Source organism: Aotus nancymaae, unplaced genomic scaffold (assembly GCF_030222135.1).
Source record: "Aotus nancymaae isolate 86718 unplaced genomic scaffold, 86718_ANA_hifiasm-v0.15.2.pri h1tg000003l, whole genome shotgun sequence".
Classification (NCBI taxonomy): Eukaryota; Metazoa; Chordata; class Mammalia; order Primates; family Aotidae; genus Aotus; species Aotus nancymaae.
The window spans coordinates 53210073-53231239 of record NW_026988414.1 but is presented as its reverse complement, the minus strand read 5'-3'; the positions used below and the strand labels follow the sequence as shown (position 1 = coordinate 53231239).

Genomic DNA, 21167 nt, shown 5'->3' with positions numbered 1-21167 from the left:
ATTACTGATAAAATTGAACTTATTTCTGCCATCTTACTTTCTGATCTCTATTTGTCCTGCTTTTCCAAAGCGTCCTCTTTTCCTCTTGCCTTCTTGGAACTTGTCACACTCTTTTTTTCTTATTATAACTCTTCCCTCTACTGGTTTAAAAGTTTTATATCCATTTCTGTTTTTTTTTTTTTAGTAATTACCCTAACTTTTAATATGCATACCTAAAGTTAAATAGTATCTATCCCCACCTATCAAATAATTTGTGTCCTTTAAACACTTTAACTCTGATTGATTACCCCCTTCAGACTTATGTGCTATTGTTGTCAAGTGTTTTAGCTCTATTCTTCTTAACTCACAGATTAGACACTTGATATAGTCACAGTTTATTTAGATATGCTTGAAAACATTCTACTTTATTTGATCGCATTTTTTCTCAGATCATGGATCTTCAAGGATCACTTTTCCTTTTTATTTAAAGTATATCCTTTAGACATTCTGTTAGTGAGGTTCATCAGAAGTGAGTGCTCTTGGTTTTCTGTATTTTGTTGTCTAAAATATTCGTATTTCGTGTTCTCTCTTAAAAGTTAGTTCTGCAGTGAAATTAACTTTGAGTTGACAGTTATCTTCTTTCAACACTTCAAAGAGAATTGTCTGTTGACTTCTAACTCCCATTGTTGCCGTTGAGAAGCCAGCTGTCATTCTAATTTGTTCTTTATCTTTTCTCCCTTACTTCTTTTATTTATTGTTGGTGTTCAGTAGGTATCTATGATCTTTGGAGAAATGAATCATTATTTTATTTTATTTTCATTAGACTTCTGAGTCTGAGGATTTGTATTTTTAATTATTTCTGGAAAATTCTCATAAAATTATTTTCTCTCTGTAATTCACATTTCTTAATCTGTTATCACTATTTTTATATCTTTATTTCTCTATATTTTATTTTATATAATTTCTTCAACACTTTATCTCATTTAACAATGTCTCTCCCCAGCTGTATCTAATATGCTTTTTATTCCACCTAAAAATTTCTAAAAACAATTATATCTGCACTTATGTGAATTCTGTTTTTTTTTTTTTTTAATCTACACGATGACACCTGTTCTTTGGTTAATCTTTCAAAATTCTCCTTTAAAATATGCATAAGCATGTTAAATTTTTTTATTTTGTAACCTGTGTCTGATAATTGCGCTATCAGAATTTTCTATAGGTCTGATTTTTTTGTGTCTGCTGTCTCCTTTACATGTTGCCTTGTTTCCTCATGTTTTATGATATTCTTATATGCTTTCATGGTTATTGGAATTTAAGAGGGAGTTCCTTGTAATCTGGGTTATGATGTGTACTTCCTGGAAGAATTTACATTTGCTTTTGAGGAAGAAGATGTTGGAATGGGGTGAGCCAGTGCTAATTCAGGACAACTTTACATTCCCCACTGTCCGTACTAAGTGAATTGTGTCCAAATCTCTCATAAGTCTTGTTGTTAGAAACTCTAAAGGAAACTTTTACCCGCAACCTTTACCCATGGCCAACCTGAGATAAGGAAGTTTTCCTTATTATTTCTTTATGTAGATCTGAGTGATTTTTTAAAATTTTGCTTGTTTGTTTATGTCATCCCATCTTATTTTATTTTTTTAGAGAAATTATAGATTCACAGCAAAATTGAGCAGAAAATAGAGAAGTTTCCGTACGTCTCTGCCTAGCACATGTACAGTCTCCCCCACTGTCAATGTCCTGCCCAGAGGGGTACATTTATTAGAATTAATGAGCCTTCATTGACACATCATCAGCTAAAGCCCATAGTTTACATTAAGGCTTACTCTTGTGTTGTATATTTTATGGGTTTTCACAAATATATAATGAACATATATCCACCACTGTAGTATCATACAGGATAGTTTCACTTCCCTAAAAGTCTTCTGTGTTCCACCTACTCATCCTCACCTCCCCGTGACCCCTGACAACCACCTCTTTTTATTGTCTCCTTAGTTTGGTGTTTTCTAGGAGCTGAGTGTGTTCTTCTTTTCCTAGTTTATTCTTTCTCTGAGGGTTTTGCCTTAGTGTCCTGGCACTATGAGCAGATCATCTTCTTCTTCCACAGCTTGCTGTTCATAGGCTTTATCCCCTGTTCCCTGCTTGTACAGGCTATTAGAATGGAAAGTTCAAAACTATCAGAAACTGGCAGATCCTTTTAGAATCGACTTCCATCAACTTCCTCTCTGGATTTGTGCCTTCTTATTGTTTTTGTCTCTGAGGAAACTTCCTTGCCAGCCCAGCTGTGCATTAATAATTTTTTAAATTTTTATTTATACTTAAATCTGTTATTTTTAGTCACTTGTAGTGAGAAGCTTTCTCAGAGTATCTAGTCCAGCATCCTGTTGCAACTGGAAGGCCCTTAATTCATTCCTCGATGAGTATTATTTGGCATTCATTTTGTATCAGGCTTGGACTAGGCCCTTGGGTTTTCATTGTTTTGGAGGACACAGATAGAAAAACCAACAGTGAATTAAGTCCAAAGATGAAGGTATGCACAGGGTGCTATGGTATCCAGAGAGAGTTGCCTCACACAGGCTGAGAATAGGGAGTTGTCAAAGAAGGAGACCAGGAAGTGATACTTGAGACTTGAAGGAGTTACCCAGGGGAGTAAGACGTAACCATATTGGATCACATCAGCCAGAGGAGTGAAACATTGAGACAATGGCAAATATGTCAACATCGAGTGTAGGCTGGATGGTGATGAATAGGAAGAAAAAAAGCTAGAGAAGGCAAAGCTGGGAGTCAGCTCTTGGCAGAAATTTTGTGAGGTGTTTGTTGCATTGCCACACCATGTAGAAAGGAGAAAATAGAGACAGCTCAGCTCTCAGGATCTGTAAGGAATACAGATCCTGTATGACTTGCATGGTGAGAAACAGATTTGACATTCTTTTTCCTTTACTGCCATTCACAGATTCAGCCCTAAAGAGAGACAGAGTAGGAAGGGAAGCTGCCTCTGTCCAAAAGTAATAGTCCACTTTTGGATTGTCTGCCCCTCTGCCTGAAATTCTATCATTAAAATAAAAGCTTGACTTATGGTGTCAGCATCTATCTTCCCCCTTTAAATTGTCAGCATCATGAAGGCAGGTACTATAACTGACATTTTACTATAACTGAGTGCTTGGTAAGTGACTCTATGTTTTTGAACATATGTGGTCAACAGTTATTGAGAGTGATTAAGTAGAAAGCATTATTAATCATTACTAATGATTAATCATTAATCATTACTAATTCCATAAGTAATGAAATTAGGAATTTTATTACTCTAGATAACTTTAGTCAGTTTTCCCCCTCTTTACCTTTGTCTAAGTGCAGCCCACTGAAGGAAATGTAATTTTTACAGGAAAAAGAAAGGAAAATTAACTTTGGAGCCTAGTATTATTCAGGATGAAGCTGGTGCTAAGAGGCTATGCTGCAAGCCTCAAAGGACAGTCTAAAAGCACTGGGTTTTAGAGGTCAGAAAATACATTTCTCTTTTTTTTTTTTAAGTTTCTTAAAATATGTCCATGCTCCAAGATCAACAAACTAAGAAGTATGAGCACATTTGAACAAAGTTGAATGTTGTCATCCATTAAACTTATAACCCGGTAAATTTGGCACATGATATTCTTTGATTAGACTCATATGTTAAGCCACTCATATAAGTCACTTTAATTAAAATTATATTTAAGGAAATTATATTTAAGGCAGTTCTAGAGGCAGCCAGGTACAGCTTTTAACCTTTGCTTTGGAAACAATTGTCACCATACCTATGATGAAGCTTTTGGAAACCCGAAATACCTTTTTATGGGGTCATTTTATACGGGATTAACCATGAACTTGGGTAGCTGTAGGAGGAATTCTGATCTAGAAATTGGAAAGAGATTAGGGAAGGAAGTGACAGGGTCATTAAACTCTTTCCATGGTTTCGTCCATATGAACCCCACTTCTTTCCTCTCATTCCAAAGTCTGTAAGGAAAGGCCCAGATAGTCTTCACTGATAGCATGAAACAGTCTAAGAACTCCTTGTTTTCTCTTTTTGGACAATGTGACATAAGAGAACACCCTTTCTCTTGCCAAGAAGATTTGCATTAGTGGTCTAGATTAGAGTTTACCACCCAGAAAGGAATGTGGGTGAGAGAAAACTCTTTTCTATTCTGGTGACTAGAGAATAGATGTCTTTCTCTTTCACCCATAGACCTGGAACTTTCTCTCAGGTGAGAACCACCTCCAGTTCTAGAATCATTCTTCAATGAACTGATTCAATAGTGGTTAAAATAAGAGCCTGACCTTGGCTTTGCAGGAACTGACCCAGGTTAACCTTAAGTTGTATGCTACAAAAATGTTACCAAAGGACGCATTTCAAGTCATTCATGGTGCTGTGTTGCCTGCCACCAGTAAAGGAGCATTGATTAGATACAGTGCCAGGAAACACACAGTGTTGTCAGGATTCACTGACAGCCAAAAAGAAATTAAGCCTGCAGACAGTATCAGGTGGTTTATCAGAGACTGGGAAGGAGAGAAGGTGAAGAGAAATGCTAGAGTCTTCTCCAAGTTGTCCAACACAGCATTTATCTTTTAATTGCTCTAGAAAATGTCTTTTTCCATTTTTCTTATAAATGACTGGCATAAGAACCACATGTTCCATGAAGCAACTGCGATCTCTGTATTTGCAGTCTAGCAAGCCCACCCTTTCTCACTTGTAAATAGGAACATAAGGAACTTGTTTTGCAACAGACCTAAGGAATAGTGACAAGGAATTTATGTGCTAAAATATCTCCCTTATACTAGTCCTTTTCACAACCTGACTTTGCACCACAAATATTTTGGTAAATGCAGTCTGAAAACAAAACATGGTGTAATTGTGTGCTTATAAAATGAAATTGTATGCCATTTTACAAAAAGGATTATGAATTACTCCTTCTGGTATGCTAATTGTAAGGAGGTGGCATAGTCTTATTTTAGACTATGATAAAAAATAATAAAAGGTCAGAAATGGTGATTGAAGAAAAGATACTGCTAAATTGGAGCGAATTCAAAGAAAGGGACTAAAAATAATAAAAAGCCTCAAGGAATGAATATTTTCAAAATTGAGAGAATTTAAGACTCTAAAATGACAAACTACAACCAGTCTTAGAAATACCTCTAGGGAACTAGATTCCAAAAGTCTGCATTCTTCAAAGGAGAAAAAGTAAAAGCACTGAAATAAAAGCTACCCAAAGGAAAAAAATGAACTTTTAGAACGAAATGTTTTTACTTAGATCAACCCTCAGATGCCTGGAGACATTAAAAACTAGCCTGGCAAAGAATTTGTTTTCAGATAACAAGCTATAATAGAGCAAGGAAGGTGGGGCTGATAATTCATTATATCACACATTTCTTATGTCTGGACCTGAATGAAGACATTGGAACAGTTTGAAGCTGTTTAATTTACCTATAACTAGTGTTCTTTTAGTAAGCACATAGTAGGGCACACCCAAAGTTTGAATAAATTAGGAGTTTCATATTTTACAAGGTCACAGAGTTGAAAATGTATAATTTCACTGAGCATGAGCTTGATCCATAGCAAGGCATTAAGATGGTTAATGACTTATTTTCACAGGCACTCATTTCCCTTGAATATGTTATTTTTCAAAAGAGTTGAGAGTTTGAGGGGAAAGTAAAATAAATCTTTAAACCTTTTGCACCAGGAAACAGAACAAATTAAACTATATCTAGTATACATGAAAACATGGTGCCTGAAGCCATTTAATCCTTGTCTTCAAGAAAAACCTTGTTGGCATTTTCAAAAAGGAGGGAAAATGAGCCAAGAATGACCTTTACCTACGATGGCACCATCTTCCGAAATTGACCCAATTTTCTGTTCTTTGAACTTAACAGTGATGTGTTAGAGATTTAAATATTATGCTCTTAAAATACAACAGAGTTGTCTCCACACAGACTATCTAGACAGGGCAGCAACTATGTCTGTTTAATTTCATTTTACATAGCAGCTAGCAGTTCTACACAAATAAATGCTTTTGATGATAATGTTGATGTTAGTATGAGCAGGTGGCCAAAATTTGGGGGATAAAGCTCGGTACCCTAACATGAGTACTTTACGGTGCGTGCATGTAACATTAAATGTTATATAAAATTTACAAGTGTCTGGCTATTTTTTAAACAATAAATGATTTCAGCATATTTTATGTTTCTTAATATTGGCCTGTTAAATTTGTTTACATGGAGAAGGAAATATCAATCTGCCTATTCAGAAACTAGGCAAGACTCCCTAACCAACTTTCCGAGCGTCTGAAATATATTAATATTCTTGTAAATTTATTCTTGTAAATTTTTTTGAAAGAAAGAAAAAAATTAGATATTCCATCAATTAGAAAACTAAGATTTAAATTCCTGTAAGACTTATGAAAGCAGAACCAGAGTTCTCACAATGAAAAATATGACCTCTGTTTCCTTTATTCATTGTGTTAGTCATTCTTTCAACAAATATTTAAGTACCTGGTATGTAACAGAAAGCCAAACGGGAAAAGATTCCTGTCCTTTTGGGTTCTGCTGTAGTGGAAGAAGACAGACAGTAAAAAAATTAGGCACAATAAATTCAGTAAATTATCTGATATACTTGAAGGTAACTAAGTGTTATAGAAAAAGGGAATATTGAGCAGGATAAAGACGAATCAGTAGTGGGAGTGGGGTTGCAGCTTTACATAGAGTAGACAGCCTAAGCTTCATAGAGGGGATATTTGAGAAAAGACTTGATAAAGTTGAAATAATTTAGCTCCTCAGAATCTGAGCAAAGAGAATTCCAGGCAGAAAAGATAGCTAATGCATGCATCCTAAAGTAAGAGTGTTCTCGGAGTGTCCCAGAAGAAGCAGTGCCTTGATTCCAGAAAATTCAAGGGTGACTGGAGCTAAGTGAGCAAGGACAATAGGATGTGATAGGCCTGAGGGATGATGGGGACTCTCATAAGATCATTCTAGCCACTGTGTTGACAAAAATACCAAAAATTAACCAGGTGTGGTGGCACATGCCTGTAATCCCAGTTATTTTGGAGGCTGAGGCAGGAGAATCACTGGAACCCGGGAGGTAGAAGGTGCAGTGAGCTGAGATCATGCCACTGCACTCCAGCCTGGTGACAGAGCCAGATTTCATCTCAAAAAAAAAAAAAAAAAAAAAAAAAAAAAAAAAAAATTTGACCTGAGAATAATAGAGTTGATATTGACTAGGATGAGGAATGCTGCAGGGAGAGCAGATTTCATGGGGGCAGGAGGAGGATCAGGGATTCAGGTTTGGACATGAGTTTCCAATGTCTCAGATGTCCAGATGGCAAGTGAACAGTTGTATACAGTAGACCTGCCTTATCTTCAGGGATATGCTCCAAGACACACAGTGGATGTCTAAAACTGTAGCTAGTACATAAGCCTAAAGATACTAATACAGATATTGTCTTATAGGTAGACACAATGCATGTATGCGTGTACTTGTGTAAGAAAATATAGATATTTTCTCATACATCCATATGATAAAGTTTATAAATCACATTGAGAGATTAGCAAAAATAATAAAATAGAATTTTAACATTTAATATTAATACAATTATTATAACAATATGCTGTAAAAAACTCTATGTGTTGTTATAACTGTATTTTAACTGTGCTGTTATAACTATGCTATTATAACTCTATTATAACAACATGCTGTAATAAAACTTATTTGAATGTGATCTCTCTTTCGTTCTCTCAAAATATATTATTGGACTGTGCTCACCTATTTCAAATTGTGGTTGACGGCAGGTAACTAAAACACCAGAAAGTGAAACCACAGATGGGGGGACGATTGTATATAGGTCTGAATTTCAAGAGAGAAGGTTTGAGTTGCAAATAGAAATTGAAATATTGATTTTTTTTTCCGAGAACAAAATATAGTACATTGGATTTTATCAATGGATATTTGCTTTTCAGTGGTTTCATCTTAACTTTGAATAAAAGATACAGAAAGCCAAGTAACATCAAAATATCTAAAAGAGGCAGCCTGTCATCTTACTTAGGTGTGCTAAAAGATTTGAAAACTTTAGAGGATATATTTTCCAGAACCTTTATCCATTTATTAAAGAGCAGCATTTTATGGTAATCTTTTCTTGCCTTATCATCAGTAAATTGAGGATTCCTAATATTTTGAGGATAAAACAACTGGTAAGATTTTCTAACATCATCTAGCAGCTAGTAAATTTCTATGTATGTTTTTATCATAAAGTGGTAATCCAAAATTGTTGGAGGATAGAGTAGATGCTCGCTAGGGAATTCTATTTGTATTTTTCTTGCACAGTAACTGTTATTGAGAGTGAATGATTAAAACAGTATGGAGGGGCAGTATGGGGTTTCAAAGCACATTTCTAAGAGAGGAAAATGAAGTCAGAAGCATGGATTTTTTTTCCGTTACTACAGTACAAATTTTCAGGGTTCTTGATACTATCAGATACCAATATTGATTCTACATATAAAAGCATTAATAGCATGGCACTCATATAATAGGTTAAATGAAACAAGAAAATTAATAGAATAGGACAACCACTGAGTATTTAAGGGCAGAGGAAAAGCAGAGGGATGTCTCTCTGAAGGAAAATGTCTTCTTTAAAAAGAATGAAAATAAAGAAAAATTAATGCTTCTCCTGACTCTGAATCTACATTCTGTATATTTTTCAAAGCCATTTTAAAAACCTTTTATATGCTGCCACCTTAGCTGCTGCGATAGAATCTTTTATTTTACCCAGTGAGTAAACTCTGGGAACCCTGACCCTCCTTTGTCCCACAGTGTAATCTGATCTACCATCATCATCAGGGGACATCTGGGATCCATCTTATCTTTCCCACTGGATAGTTGATTAACCAGAAAATGTTTTGAATTGGATTCATATATGGCAGAACTCCATGGACTTTATGAATTATAATGTGAGCAAATAAAAGGTCAGATTTTATTTTTGTGCTTTTAAAAAAGAGAGCACTTGACACAGTTAGAATTGAGTGCTTAAAACTTGGGGAGAAAAATGATTATATTAATGGCTAAATACAGTAATTCATGGGATCATGTGATTATTTCAAAGAAAATAGACTTTTACAGTGAGGAAGTGTTAGTCCAGTAACATGACACAGAGCTGTCAATCCACAGTTGTCTTTAGAGTTCTTGAGAAATAGGCAGGAAACCAAGAGAAAAAGTATTAGATTGCTTTCTCTTGCTCCATTGCTATTTGATGGCATTTCTGGAGCTGTATGAGGAGCTGGAAGTTGGGAATCTTTAGTCTTGTGCATCCTTCCCACACTATTATTTTTTGGCAGGTTCTTGTTAGGGGATAGAATGCATTTGGTCCATATAGCTACTAAACTTTTTAACTATTTCAATTGTGTCCATCAATGCTTTATATGAGGCAAGTTCAGAGCAAAATGTATAAATACATGTAAGCATATATAAATTATAATTCATTTGTTTTATTCTTTATTTTAAATATCCCAATTTAAAGTTTTTTATTCTTACCACTAGGGTTTTATGAGAGCAGAAATTCCACATTGTGTATGCTTATTACATTCTACATTTGGTATTCCTTAAAGAAAACTACCTCTCATGATTAAAACTGGTTACTTGTGATATCAAAAAGCATCTCTGCAAAAGCTGGTATTTCAAAGATGATTCCCAGTAAAAGATGTTAAGTATTTTTCAAAACAGTTAGATTATCAGTTTCTAAATCTGACTTGTAAAAGGATTAGAGTCAGGCACAGTGGCTCACACCTGTAATTTTAGCACTTAGGGAAGTGGATGTAGAAGGATACCTTGTGTCCTGGAGTTCGAGACCCATCTGAACAACTTCAAGATCTGCCTGGAGAATGAGGAGCAAGACCCCATTCGCCACAAAAAGGAAAAAAAAAGACCGAAAAAAAAAAAAACCCATAAAAGGATTAGGAAGAATAATGGTTTCATGGACCAACTTATAATTAAAAACCAAAAACTTTGTAGGTGATAAATCTCTATACAAATTATTTTTATTAGCATCTTATGGAATGAGAGGTTACAATCACTGCTTGAGTTTCCACTCTTGCAGCTGGATGATCCCAGATGCATTAGACGTTCAATAGATGTCTTGAGCTATGCTTGAAATGTTTTGGGCTCAAACAAAGAACATTTTGCCAAATCCTTCTTCCCCTTAATTTTTAAACATATGTATTTCAAGGGAAATTTGATTCATATGTTTCTGATTCATTTACACTTAAATCATGAAAATGTTATTTTGTAAAAGCTATTTGATGTCCAAGAAGCTTTCTGAACCTGTTTTATAAGTTTTCTTAAGTCCCTTTTCTTAAAACAGGAAGCTGCATTTTGCCAAGTACAAATAAACTCAAACACTAAAAAGGTTCAAGTTCAGTTTCCCACTCTGAACTCCAGGTTTTAAGTGCATTCTCAATTTAGCAAAATATATTTTCCCACCCCTACAAAAATATGGGTGGAAGAAAAAACAGTAGTGATAAAACTGAGTAAAGATGTTCATAAGCATTATTCTCAGAGCTATTTCTCTAGTGAAACCATGAACCGTGTAACAGGTGTTGTTGAAGCCATTACATACAGGTGAATTGCAAATAAGAACATCTGCCTGCATGTTGATTCTCTAAGATGTGTTTAAATATGTTTACTGTTTTTGTCACAGAAAACAAAACCTAAAGGTCTTAACATTTTAACTTCATTGTTTTACCTTTGACTGCCTTTAGGTCTTATTTGTTTTAGGAAAGGTGGGAAGAATCAACACAGTTTATTGAACAGAAGGGACTCATTGGAGACTCTGTAGGAGTTTTATGTCTGTACTATGACAATGTTGCGTTATCAATTTAAAAATGTAATTGACACTTTTCTTGGAATTGGAAACATTCAGAAAATTATCTCTGGTTCATATTAAGAGGGCTCTTACCTGTTTCTTCCCCTCATTACTTTAAAGCAGAGATGATTCAGCCTGACTCTTCCAGCTGTTTCACTTGTACAGCAAAAGGAGGCAAAGGAAATTTTAAGAGGGGTTTGGAGTTATTCCAAACAATTTCCTTAATGTTCTGCTTTATTATATTTCAGTATAATAAAGTACTGTACCTTCAATACAATATACATTATTTCTTCATTACTCCTGAGTAATAAAGTGACTCCTGGGATGATAGGTATTATCAAATGAAAATACTGTATTTAAACATTGCTAAACTGTCAGTTCAACTGTAGAAGCTCCCATGCAATGACCAGGAACTTGTGGATCATATAAAGGTAGATTTATTAAGCTTGCTAAGCAGGGGAGAGCAGCACCTTGACAGAGACTCTACCATGTCTCAACTGGGAAATTTAAGGAAAGCTACATGTAGAGCTTGGGGCTGTGGTTAGTTATAGAGCTGTTTTACAGCAGAAGTCAGTAAGTGAGATTTAGGCAGATATTGGTAGAATTTTGTAAATTAGGAAAGTGGTAGTCTTGTCTTTGGAATGTGAGTTTGTAAAGAGTTAATGTTAAATCAGTGTCTCTGTGTTCTAGAACATATGGTCTGACAGGAGGTGATGTTAAAACATTTAAAGTTGTTTGTGGGCCAGGTGTGGTGGCTTATGCCTATAATCCCAGCACTTTAGGAGGCTGAGGCAGGCAAATCACCTGAGGTCAGACCAGCCTGGCCAACATGGTGAAACCCTGTTTCTACTAAAAATACAAAAAAATTAGCTGTGTGTGGTGGCACACACCTGTAAACCCAGCTACTAGGAAGGCTGAGGTAGGAGAATTGCTTGAATCCAGAAGGCGGAAGTTGCAGTGAGCCGAGGTCACACCACTGCACTCTAGCCTGACAGAGTGAGACTCCTTCTCAAATATAAAATAAAATAAAATTAGTTTGTATTGTATGTCATGGTTTGATACAATTTACCTGTGTCGTAATTCATAATATAGTTTTGCTGGTTGTAGTTTTTATTTTACAAAATAAGTAAATAACATTTATTTATTGAGGGATCTTAAATAATTTAAACTGCATCCTATTATCTAAAAAAATTAATAAGTAATGAATTTTAATCATACTCTTTTCAGACAATATTCAAAATATTAAGCATTGCAGGGTACCTATCTGTGTATCTATACCTGTGTTATATACATTATTCTTTTCCTTTACTGTATGTTTTATTCACTCTGAGAACACATAATACTAACAGTAAAATGTCTTTGAGATTTTATATTGTATTTGGAACAATTTTGTGTTCATCCTAAATGAATATTTAATTGTTTCTACCCCACATTGCCTAGAATTTGTGCTCTCTCAACTACCAGAGCCTAATATGCTACTTAATAGTATCACAAACGTTTGGAAAAGAGTCAAGAATTCCAATGCTGTTCTTAGAATGCTGATTTAAATGTAAAGAGATTTTTCAGAGAAAGAAACCTTATATAAGAGAACTCTCAAAATGATAATCTAGTAACAGGGAACTGTTGAAGGCCACATGGAAATCCTTTATTTAAAACAAAAAATTAAAATAAAAGCCTTTCCACACCTGGAGAGTTGACGACAGTCTTCCACAGTAAATCCTAATCTGAAGGCATGTAGAATAAAATAAACCTATCAAAAAACCTTTCCAAGGGATAGGAGATATTTGCCTTTTTAAAGTTAAATCTTATTTGCTTTTACTGAGATTTATTATTCATTAGATAATGGTCATTGTTAGCCATAGTTTTACATTTAAAATTGCCCTTTGTGATACTTACATTGAAAAGATTCTTATTTTCCACTGGTCTCTAACAAGATGATTTACAATTCAAATTGAGAGAATCTCCTAATACTCCATCCCTTTGTCTTCTGAGGCCTCATTAAATAATCGTAGTAATAGCTCCATCTACTCAGTATATTCCCTGTGCTGATATTTGGCCAGCATGAGCTCATGAACTCATAACAACCTTGAGAGCTGTGCAGTTATTGCCTCTGTTCTAACACAAGCCTAGGCTTCCGTGTGTTAGAACAGAGGCAGTAACTCTGCACTGCATTGCAGCCCCCCACCCATCTGAGGAGGAAGCCCATGCTCTTTCCATTCTGCCATGCTGCCTTAAGCCAATGAAATTAGTATATACATGGTTTTATATTTTTTGTTCCCTACATTTAATTCTAGATACTTTGTGGCCTAAGTCCTAGACAAAAAAATTTCAACTCCACAAAAACTTTTTGAATGAAAATATTATAACTTTTTACTGCTAGTTATTCAAACAAAGAATTGTCATAGCTCTCAATATCAGAACTGAAAGAGACAGAAATAATTTCAACTAACCCTCTGAGCATACTAGATTCTACTTATGAGGAAGTCAAAATGATAGTACAATGTGGAAGAATTTATGAGCCAATAGACAGCTTTTAGAAAATATATGTCCCAATTACTTTCCCATTTAAACTCAATCAGAAAATGTATTTTGAAGTGGTTGCTTTCTCAGATTTCTACATTTTGAGAGCCAAATAATTATATAACTTCTGAGATGATATTATAAGTTCCATCTGTCATGACCAGGACATTGGTCTTGCTTTCTGAGACCTAAGCAGAGCATGTGGCTGCTCCAGTTTCCTATTTGGGGTGTATCCTCTTAACCTGTGTATGTCTTTTCTCTCTTTTTTCTCCAGGACTGCCCACCAGAAGCAGGTGATTTCCGAGCTCAGCAATGCTCAGCTCATAATGACGTCAAGCACCATGGCCAGTTTTATGAATGGCTTCCCGTGTCTAATGACCCTGACAACCCATGTTCACTCAAGTGCCAAGCCAAAGGAACAGCCCTGGTTGTTGAACTAGCACCTAAGGTCTTAGATGGTACTCGTTGCTACACAGAATCTTTGGATATGTGCATCAGTGGTTTATGCCAAGTAAGTGCTGATTTGTTTTCATTCAACTTGCCCAGAGGGTTTTAGTGTTTTTGTTTAAGTGGTTTACATAGTCTCACTGTCTGAGTCACTCATATTCACACTTTTTAGAGTTTATAAATTGTGTAATATTTGAAAATTAAGGTGTGATTTCAGTGAAAAGTACAAGTGTTGTACTGTGTGAAGGAAAAGTGGACTCGAGTTATTTTTCTTTCCTTGAGTGTCACTTGAATATAAAATATAAAAATTTTTGAGTAGTGTTTATCAGTTATGTACTAGACTTTGAAATTACCCCCTAGATTGGCTATTCCTGAAGAGTGTGTGAATGTGTGTGTGTGTATTTGGAGGCCTTGATTTTCATTTACTCAGAGTTTCAGAGTAAATCAGGTAAGACCAATTCTAAAATCCCCAAGTAAACTGTAGGAGAACTTGTTGCTACTTTACTGTAATTTCCATTATATTGAACATTCAGACAAACTGTAGAGAAAGTCATGAAAGAGACAGCTAGGTTGGACTTCAGCCAGTTAAATCTTTAAAACAGGATTACAAAGAGGTTTGATTGCTGGTATCCATCCATTCATCAATGTCTACTTTAAATAGGGAATTAGTAAGGTGAAGAAGAGTTTGTATGTTTGTCATGCCTTTGCCATCTTTATTTTCAGGTCCACTTTTTGGATTAGGATGACCAGTCTAGTTTTTGGAGCAAGCAGTTGCTATTATTTTTCTATGCGCTATCTTTGACTATATACTTTTATATTTCATGAAGCAGACACAAAATTTTGATACTTGCCTTTCCCAATATGATATTAGATGAAATTTTCTTTCTTCAGAATCTGTAATATCATGGCTAGCAATATAAGAGAAATATAAAATACGTTTTAGTAATTTGTTATTTCAAATTCACGTTTGTTTAAAACTTACATCTATATTTGGATGTAAAGGAAAAACTGTAGTGTAAATTACTTTAAGAGATGTGAGATGTCAGGCAAGGTTTTATGTATACAAGAGTGAAACAGACATACTCAGATGTCGTAAGCTTTAAAATCATGAGGCAGAGAAACTGTTCTCAGGAAAATGCAGATAATGAAACATGTATCTGTAGGTTTCCTTATATACAAAAGATATATGAATTTCAGGTGTAAATTTTAATATGGAATTTTACTATTTTAAAGCTAGAAAGGGTCTTACAGTTACTCAATCAGCATTGTAAAAAGCAATATATTTGAAAAATCATTTCTGATATTTGTTATTTACTTCCTCCTTTAGGACTCTTAGTGATATTGAAATGAAATTATAAAATCTGAAAAAGCTTTAGGAATAGTAGAGAATTGTAAAGCAAAAAGATTTAGACGGGGGGGCTGTGTTATAGGGAATGGCAAACAAAAGAATAGTAACTCCTTCTGTGAGTATACTGTTTGAGTAAAGCAAGGAAGATTTCCATTTTAGAAGTGAAAAAACTGAGAACCAGAAAATAGGCATGATCTTCATGTATCTTTGGTCATGCCAGAAATGGGACTAAGTTTCAGATCTCCTGAGACTGAGTCCAGTGTTATTGCTACTATATTACCCTGCCGAATGAACCAAAATAAACAAGACAGCTCAGCAAATTAGGTTTCATTTGTTTCTGTTTCATGGGAGTTCAATGTGGCATATTTTTTCCTAAACTAATCCTGCCAGCTGGCTTCATGTACCTTCGCAACTGAAAGTGAATCTTATCTCAGTTGCTAAAGAGTAAATTTCATATATCATAAATATGGAATGATAGTACTGGACTTTGGGTTGCAAGTATAAACATGCTTTAATAGATTCTTATAAGTACAACAGATTTGGGAGCAAATGTAAGTTATACCGTATTTGAAAAGCATTGTGACTTATATATAGAAATAATGACTGGTTATTTTTATTATTTTCTTCATTTATTTGTCTTGTGAGAGGCAATCATGTAGTGAAGGTGATGGAAAAACAGATTGCATTTAAGCACTAACTAATTTAGTTTGGCAGGAGAGCCAGATAAGCTCCAGGTATGCAATAAGAAGAGGGAGGTAGTTTGGGAGAGAATCATGGAGACTTGAACGGCAGACAGGACTATGGTAAACTGTGGATGACCAAGAAAGAGTTTAGTGGTGAAAAAACATAATCAGAGTGCTGCCTTAGAAAGAATATTATAGCTACTGTTGCAAGAAACTTGGAGTGGAAGACTCTGGAGGGAGACAGCAGCTTCGTTGGAGGCTTTTAGAGTGGCAAGTGACGCAAGGCATGGCTTGGGCCAGGGCTATGATAGCAGGAACAGAAGGAAAGCCTAGTCTGAAACCAGGAAGGAGTTTTCATTTTGATTATAACTAGGGCAGATGGTAGAAAGCAAAAAATCAAACATGATCAGAGGATCAAAACCTGAAACTTAATATGGATTTGTAAGGGATGTCATGTTGGATTCTTTTTTTTAAATTCAAGTTTATTAAGATGTGTGTAATTTACACAAAGTAAAATTCATCCTTTTCATGTACACTTCTGTGAGTCTGGGTGACTTTGACAGCTCTGATTCAGACTATTTTTTACATTCCCTGAACCCCTCCCCACCAGCAAATCTTCTCATGCTCTTTTACAGTCATTTCCTCCCTGCTGCTGGCAACCATCTCCACACATTTGCCTTTTCCAGAACTTCCATGTTGGATACTTTTCTACCACTTCCATCACAGCCTGTGTCTTCATGATTAAAACCTACTTATATTTTATAAAACTAGTAGAGAAACAGAGGATAACAAGATGATAGAGGAGTAGAAATGGAATACTTACGTGCAGTATGTGCTCTTTTAAAAAAACAAGAGTGAAGATACCAAAAGAAAAGTTGAAAGACACTACTGCCTCAAAAAATAGTTTAAATATATAAATTCCATTCTACTTAGACAAAAATCCTTCATTTAAATTGCACCTGTATATTGATGATAAATATTTTCAGTCTTTGGTAATAAACATTAAGAAAAACCCTTATTTTTATATTTTTTAAAACATGGTCAGTAATCTTAAAGCTAGATTTTGTTATTATTATTATTTGAAATGGAGTCCCGCCCAGGCTGGTGTGCAGTGGTGTGATCTCAGCTCACTGCAACCTCCGCCTCCCAGGCTCAAGCAATTCTCCTGTCTCAGCCTCCGGAGTAGCTGGGACTACCGGTGCATGCCACCACACCCAACTAATTTTTGTATTTTAGTAGAGATGGAGTTTCACCGTGTTGGCCAGACTGGTCTCAAACTCCTGACCTCATGTGATCCACCTGCAAATGTGCAGTTTTCACAAATGGCTCCCCTTAATTTCCTGAAGAAATCATTTCCCCTGTCAGATTTTTCCCTTTTCTTCCTCGTCTAACCTGTGTGTTAGGGATTCTTAGCTTTTTCTCTTGTTTTATTTTTGTCTTATTATAATTTGTTTGGGTGAGCTGCTTCAAATATTTTTGAGCATAGGCAGATATAAATCATAAGTAAAGAAGTAAACAAATCATACCAGTAAACAAATGTTTGGATTTGGACATAGTCTTACCTTGATAGAAAATGACAGCATAGCTATAGAGATTTGTCATTCATATGCACTAATCTTTATTTCAAGTATACCTGTTTAATACTCTACAAAGAGCCACATTCTCATGACTGTTCGAGTCTTTAACTCTTAAATAGAATCTTTGAGTCCTGGACTTTCTAGAGCCAGAAGGTAGCTTAGCAGTTCACAGATACTGCTGTTTCACAGAGGAGGAAACAGAGACCTGGAGACTGTCCTGAGATCACAGATAATTTGGGTGACTGTATTTATTGTAAATTTGCTTCAGGAAAATTCTAGAATCATTGCTATTTATAATCCATACCTAATTCTTACTCAGTAATAGTAGAGCACCATACAAGGCAGTAATAGCAAAGATAATAGCTTCCATTTTTGAGTGACTACCGTATCTAGGTACTTTTTTTCAAATATTTACGGTTCTGCATATTAGACATTATTATCCTTATTTCACAGATGAAGAAACTGGAGGCTCAAGTAGATTTTATATCTTGCCCAGAGATACCCAGTTCTGTCTGACTTCAAAATTCCTATTCCTTCTGGTGAGGCCAAGTAGACAGAGGCTCTGATCATTTGGTAGTTGTCCCCAAATTTGGCTGCCTATCAGAATCACCTGGAGAGCTCTTAAAAGATTCAACTCTTAGGCCTTGTCTTCCAGAAATTCAGATTTATTAATTCTATGTATTGAAAACACTTTCCTTATCATTCTATTACAGCCAGATTCACTTACAGATTGGAAAGCAGACAGAATTTAAAGTCAAAAGACATGAGTTGGGGCCGGGCACAGTGGCTCACACCTGTAATCTGGGCACTTTGGTAGGCTGAGGTCAGCGGATCACCTGAGGTCAGGAGTTCAAGACCTGCCTGGCCAACATGGCGAAACCCTGTCTCTACTAAAAATACAAAAATTAGCCAGGCATGCTGGCTGGTGCCTGTATTCGCAGCTACTTGGGAGGCTGAGGTGGGAGAATGGCTTGAACTGCGGAGGCGGAGGTTGCAGTGATCTGAGATCGCACCACTACACTCCAGCCTGGGCGACAGAGCAAGATTCCATCTCAAAATAAAAATAAGTAATAAAAATAAGACATTAGTTAGAATCTAGCTCTTCTTTAACAAACTGTGTAATCTTGGTCAAGTTATTCACCCTCCCTAAGCTCCATTTTTTAATCTGTGCAAAATGGAGTCTCCCAGACCATAGTGTACCAAGTGAGATAATACATGTGAAAATATTTAATAAACTGTAAAGTGCTGTAGAAATGCATAAGACTCTGAAAATTTTGAGTTGGAAACTATATTAAATTAGTGGTTCCCTGTATAATATTTTATAACCCTATAACATTTCAAAAACTTTCCAGAATGTGATAAAGTAACAAACTTCTTAATTGGTTAGGTAATGACTTTCAAAAAACAAAGAGAGACCTTCCACCATGTACTTTCTCCATCATCACTTCACAATCGAAACGTTCATAACAAGAAAGTAGTAAGAACCTAATTTCAGAATAAAGGACAATTCTTTGAACTGAAGACAGTTTGTCTTATGAGAAAGTTACTACCCCTTACTTTTCTCTGTTTTTTTCCAGAGCACAGAAATAGTCACTAATAGTGCTTCACAGCCCAGTGTTTAAAAGCAGGGCCTTTGAGATCATCTAGTCCAGCCCCAGGAAATATTCCTGCGCTACATTGTATGATTTTCCCAGGATCCTATGGCTAGTTAATGACAGACTAGAGATCAGAGAGTGCCAGTGTTTTCAACATTTTCTAACTATGCTCCCTACAGTATTTCTTCAGTTTATCCCATGGGCTGAGATTTTGTCTAGATGTAATTCTGCCGTTAATATTATAAAAACAATAGGTTTAATGAACATACCTTTTCAAACCACATTCTCCCCCTTTCCCTCCCTGTCTCCCTCCTAGAATCTGATGATCATCCCCAGGGGGTCATTATGTTCTCCCTCTTCACCTTGCATCTCAGACTGAGAAACACTGGGATTCTGATTTGCTCATTATCATTCTAGACTAGATGAAGTTGGAGAGAAGGCTGAGCTAGGGAAGCAATTTGCCATTGTATGAATAGTAGAGGACAGAGGTTCTGGAATCATACCGTCTAGGTTGAAATGTAAGCTCACCACTCATTGGCATGTGCCTTTGAGCAAGTTCCTAAGCCTCAGTTTCTTCATCTGCAAAATGAGAATGATAATTGTAAGAATGGGATTAGAGTGAAGATTAAGTAATCACATACATTTAAAGTGCTTACTATGAACTTGGGGAATACTACTAGTATTAATTGTACCCAAGTTATTTTATTTCTTATCTTTTTCTTTGTCTTCCTTACAGCCTTTCTGAGTGCATGATTTAATATGGGTATACATACGAAAGGGATAATGACTTCCTAATGAATGAACAGACCTTCTGTTAATTTCGTATTGCAGTCATCTTTGCAAACAGCTCCACATTGTACAATTATCAACTCCTAATCCAGGGCAGTGAATTGCATCCTGCACAAAGTTAATGAGCCATCACAAATAGGATCAGTTCTATTAGTACTGCTGCTGTTATTCATTTATTTTCATTATCCAAATTACCCCTATTTATATTTGTTGTAAAACACAAAGCTGGTTTCTGTTTTAAATATATTTTTAAAAGAGTAGCATAAATTTACAGATAGGACATGTGCTGCTGTTAAAAATAATTGTTAAGTTATTTTGAAAGCAAATAGAGAAAAGTATGTTTTATTTTTATAATTAATAGAATTTATCAGCTGATACCTAATATAGGTATATCAAAAGAAAAAGTATGATTATAAATAAGCCCTTTTATCATGAATCTGCATATTTGTAATACTGCTTATTTCTATTTCAAAAAATCAATCATTTTAAAAAGGAAAAGAATTCCTTTCAGGTAATGCCTTATATAATATTGTTTTAAAATGAATAAATACAGTACAGAAATAAGCAGTAAATTGAATCTCAGAGTTTTGATGTCTATACTTTATTCTGGCAACATTAAAATGAGCCATATTTCTAACAAAGAAGTTCTTTTCATTTTTAATAATTCCTGTGGTGAGTAGTTTGAAATGAATTGAATGGAATGATTATTTCTCCATCTCTGTCTGTGACCTAAGTCACTAGTATCAAATGTCTACCAGTTATTCCAAAGGTGGTGATGTCAGAAATAAGGTGTTGGACATTTTTTCTTCTGTACTTTATAATGTAATTCCACGTGGAAGCATGGCATTGCTTAAAATATTTAATGCATAGTCTTTCTTATTCTCTTCTTTTCATAGTATAGTAAAGATAAAACTAACTACTACTTACTAGTTGAATTTCCTTAGTTTCTGAACCTTGTTTATGCGTTCTTTCAATAATTGGCTCTATGTTGATTACTGAGGATATAAAATTGATTCAGATCTCTTTCCATAGGAATGATACATTTTAGAGTTACTACGCTAAATACTGAAAATACATCAATGGACAAATATGCTAAATACTGAAAATACACTAATGGATAAGAAGGAACAAAAAAGAAACATAGTCCTTGCCCTCCCAGAATGTTTACCCTGAGGGAGATAAGTATATAGGGAAGTGTACTATGTAGTAACTATACCATATTCCCCTCACGGTAGATGGGAAGCTCTTTCTAAAATACAGATTTAGTTTCATTTTTCATCTGCTTGAATCATTTCAATTGCACTTTTTTGCCTTCAGGTTAAAAAAAAAACCAGATTCCTTTACATGGTGACTTAAAG

General features: G+C 35.3%; 1 protein-coding gene across 1 annotated transcript in view; it reads left to right on the top strand.

Moving 5' to 3' along the window:
* The window catches only part of ADAMTSL1 (ADAMTS like 1), a 433007-nt gene that overhangs the window by 75741 nt on the left and 336099 nt on the right, over positions 1–21167 (top strand). The window contains exon 4 of the mRNA XM_021675321.2: positions 13645–13881. Within this exon, the coding sequence (XP_021530996.2) occupies positions 13645–13881 (237 nt within the window). The remainder of the gene's footprint in view (positions 1–13644; positions 13882–21167) is intronic.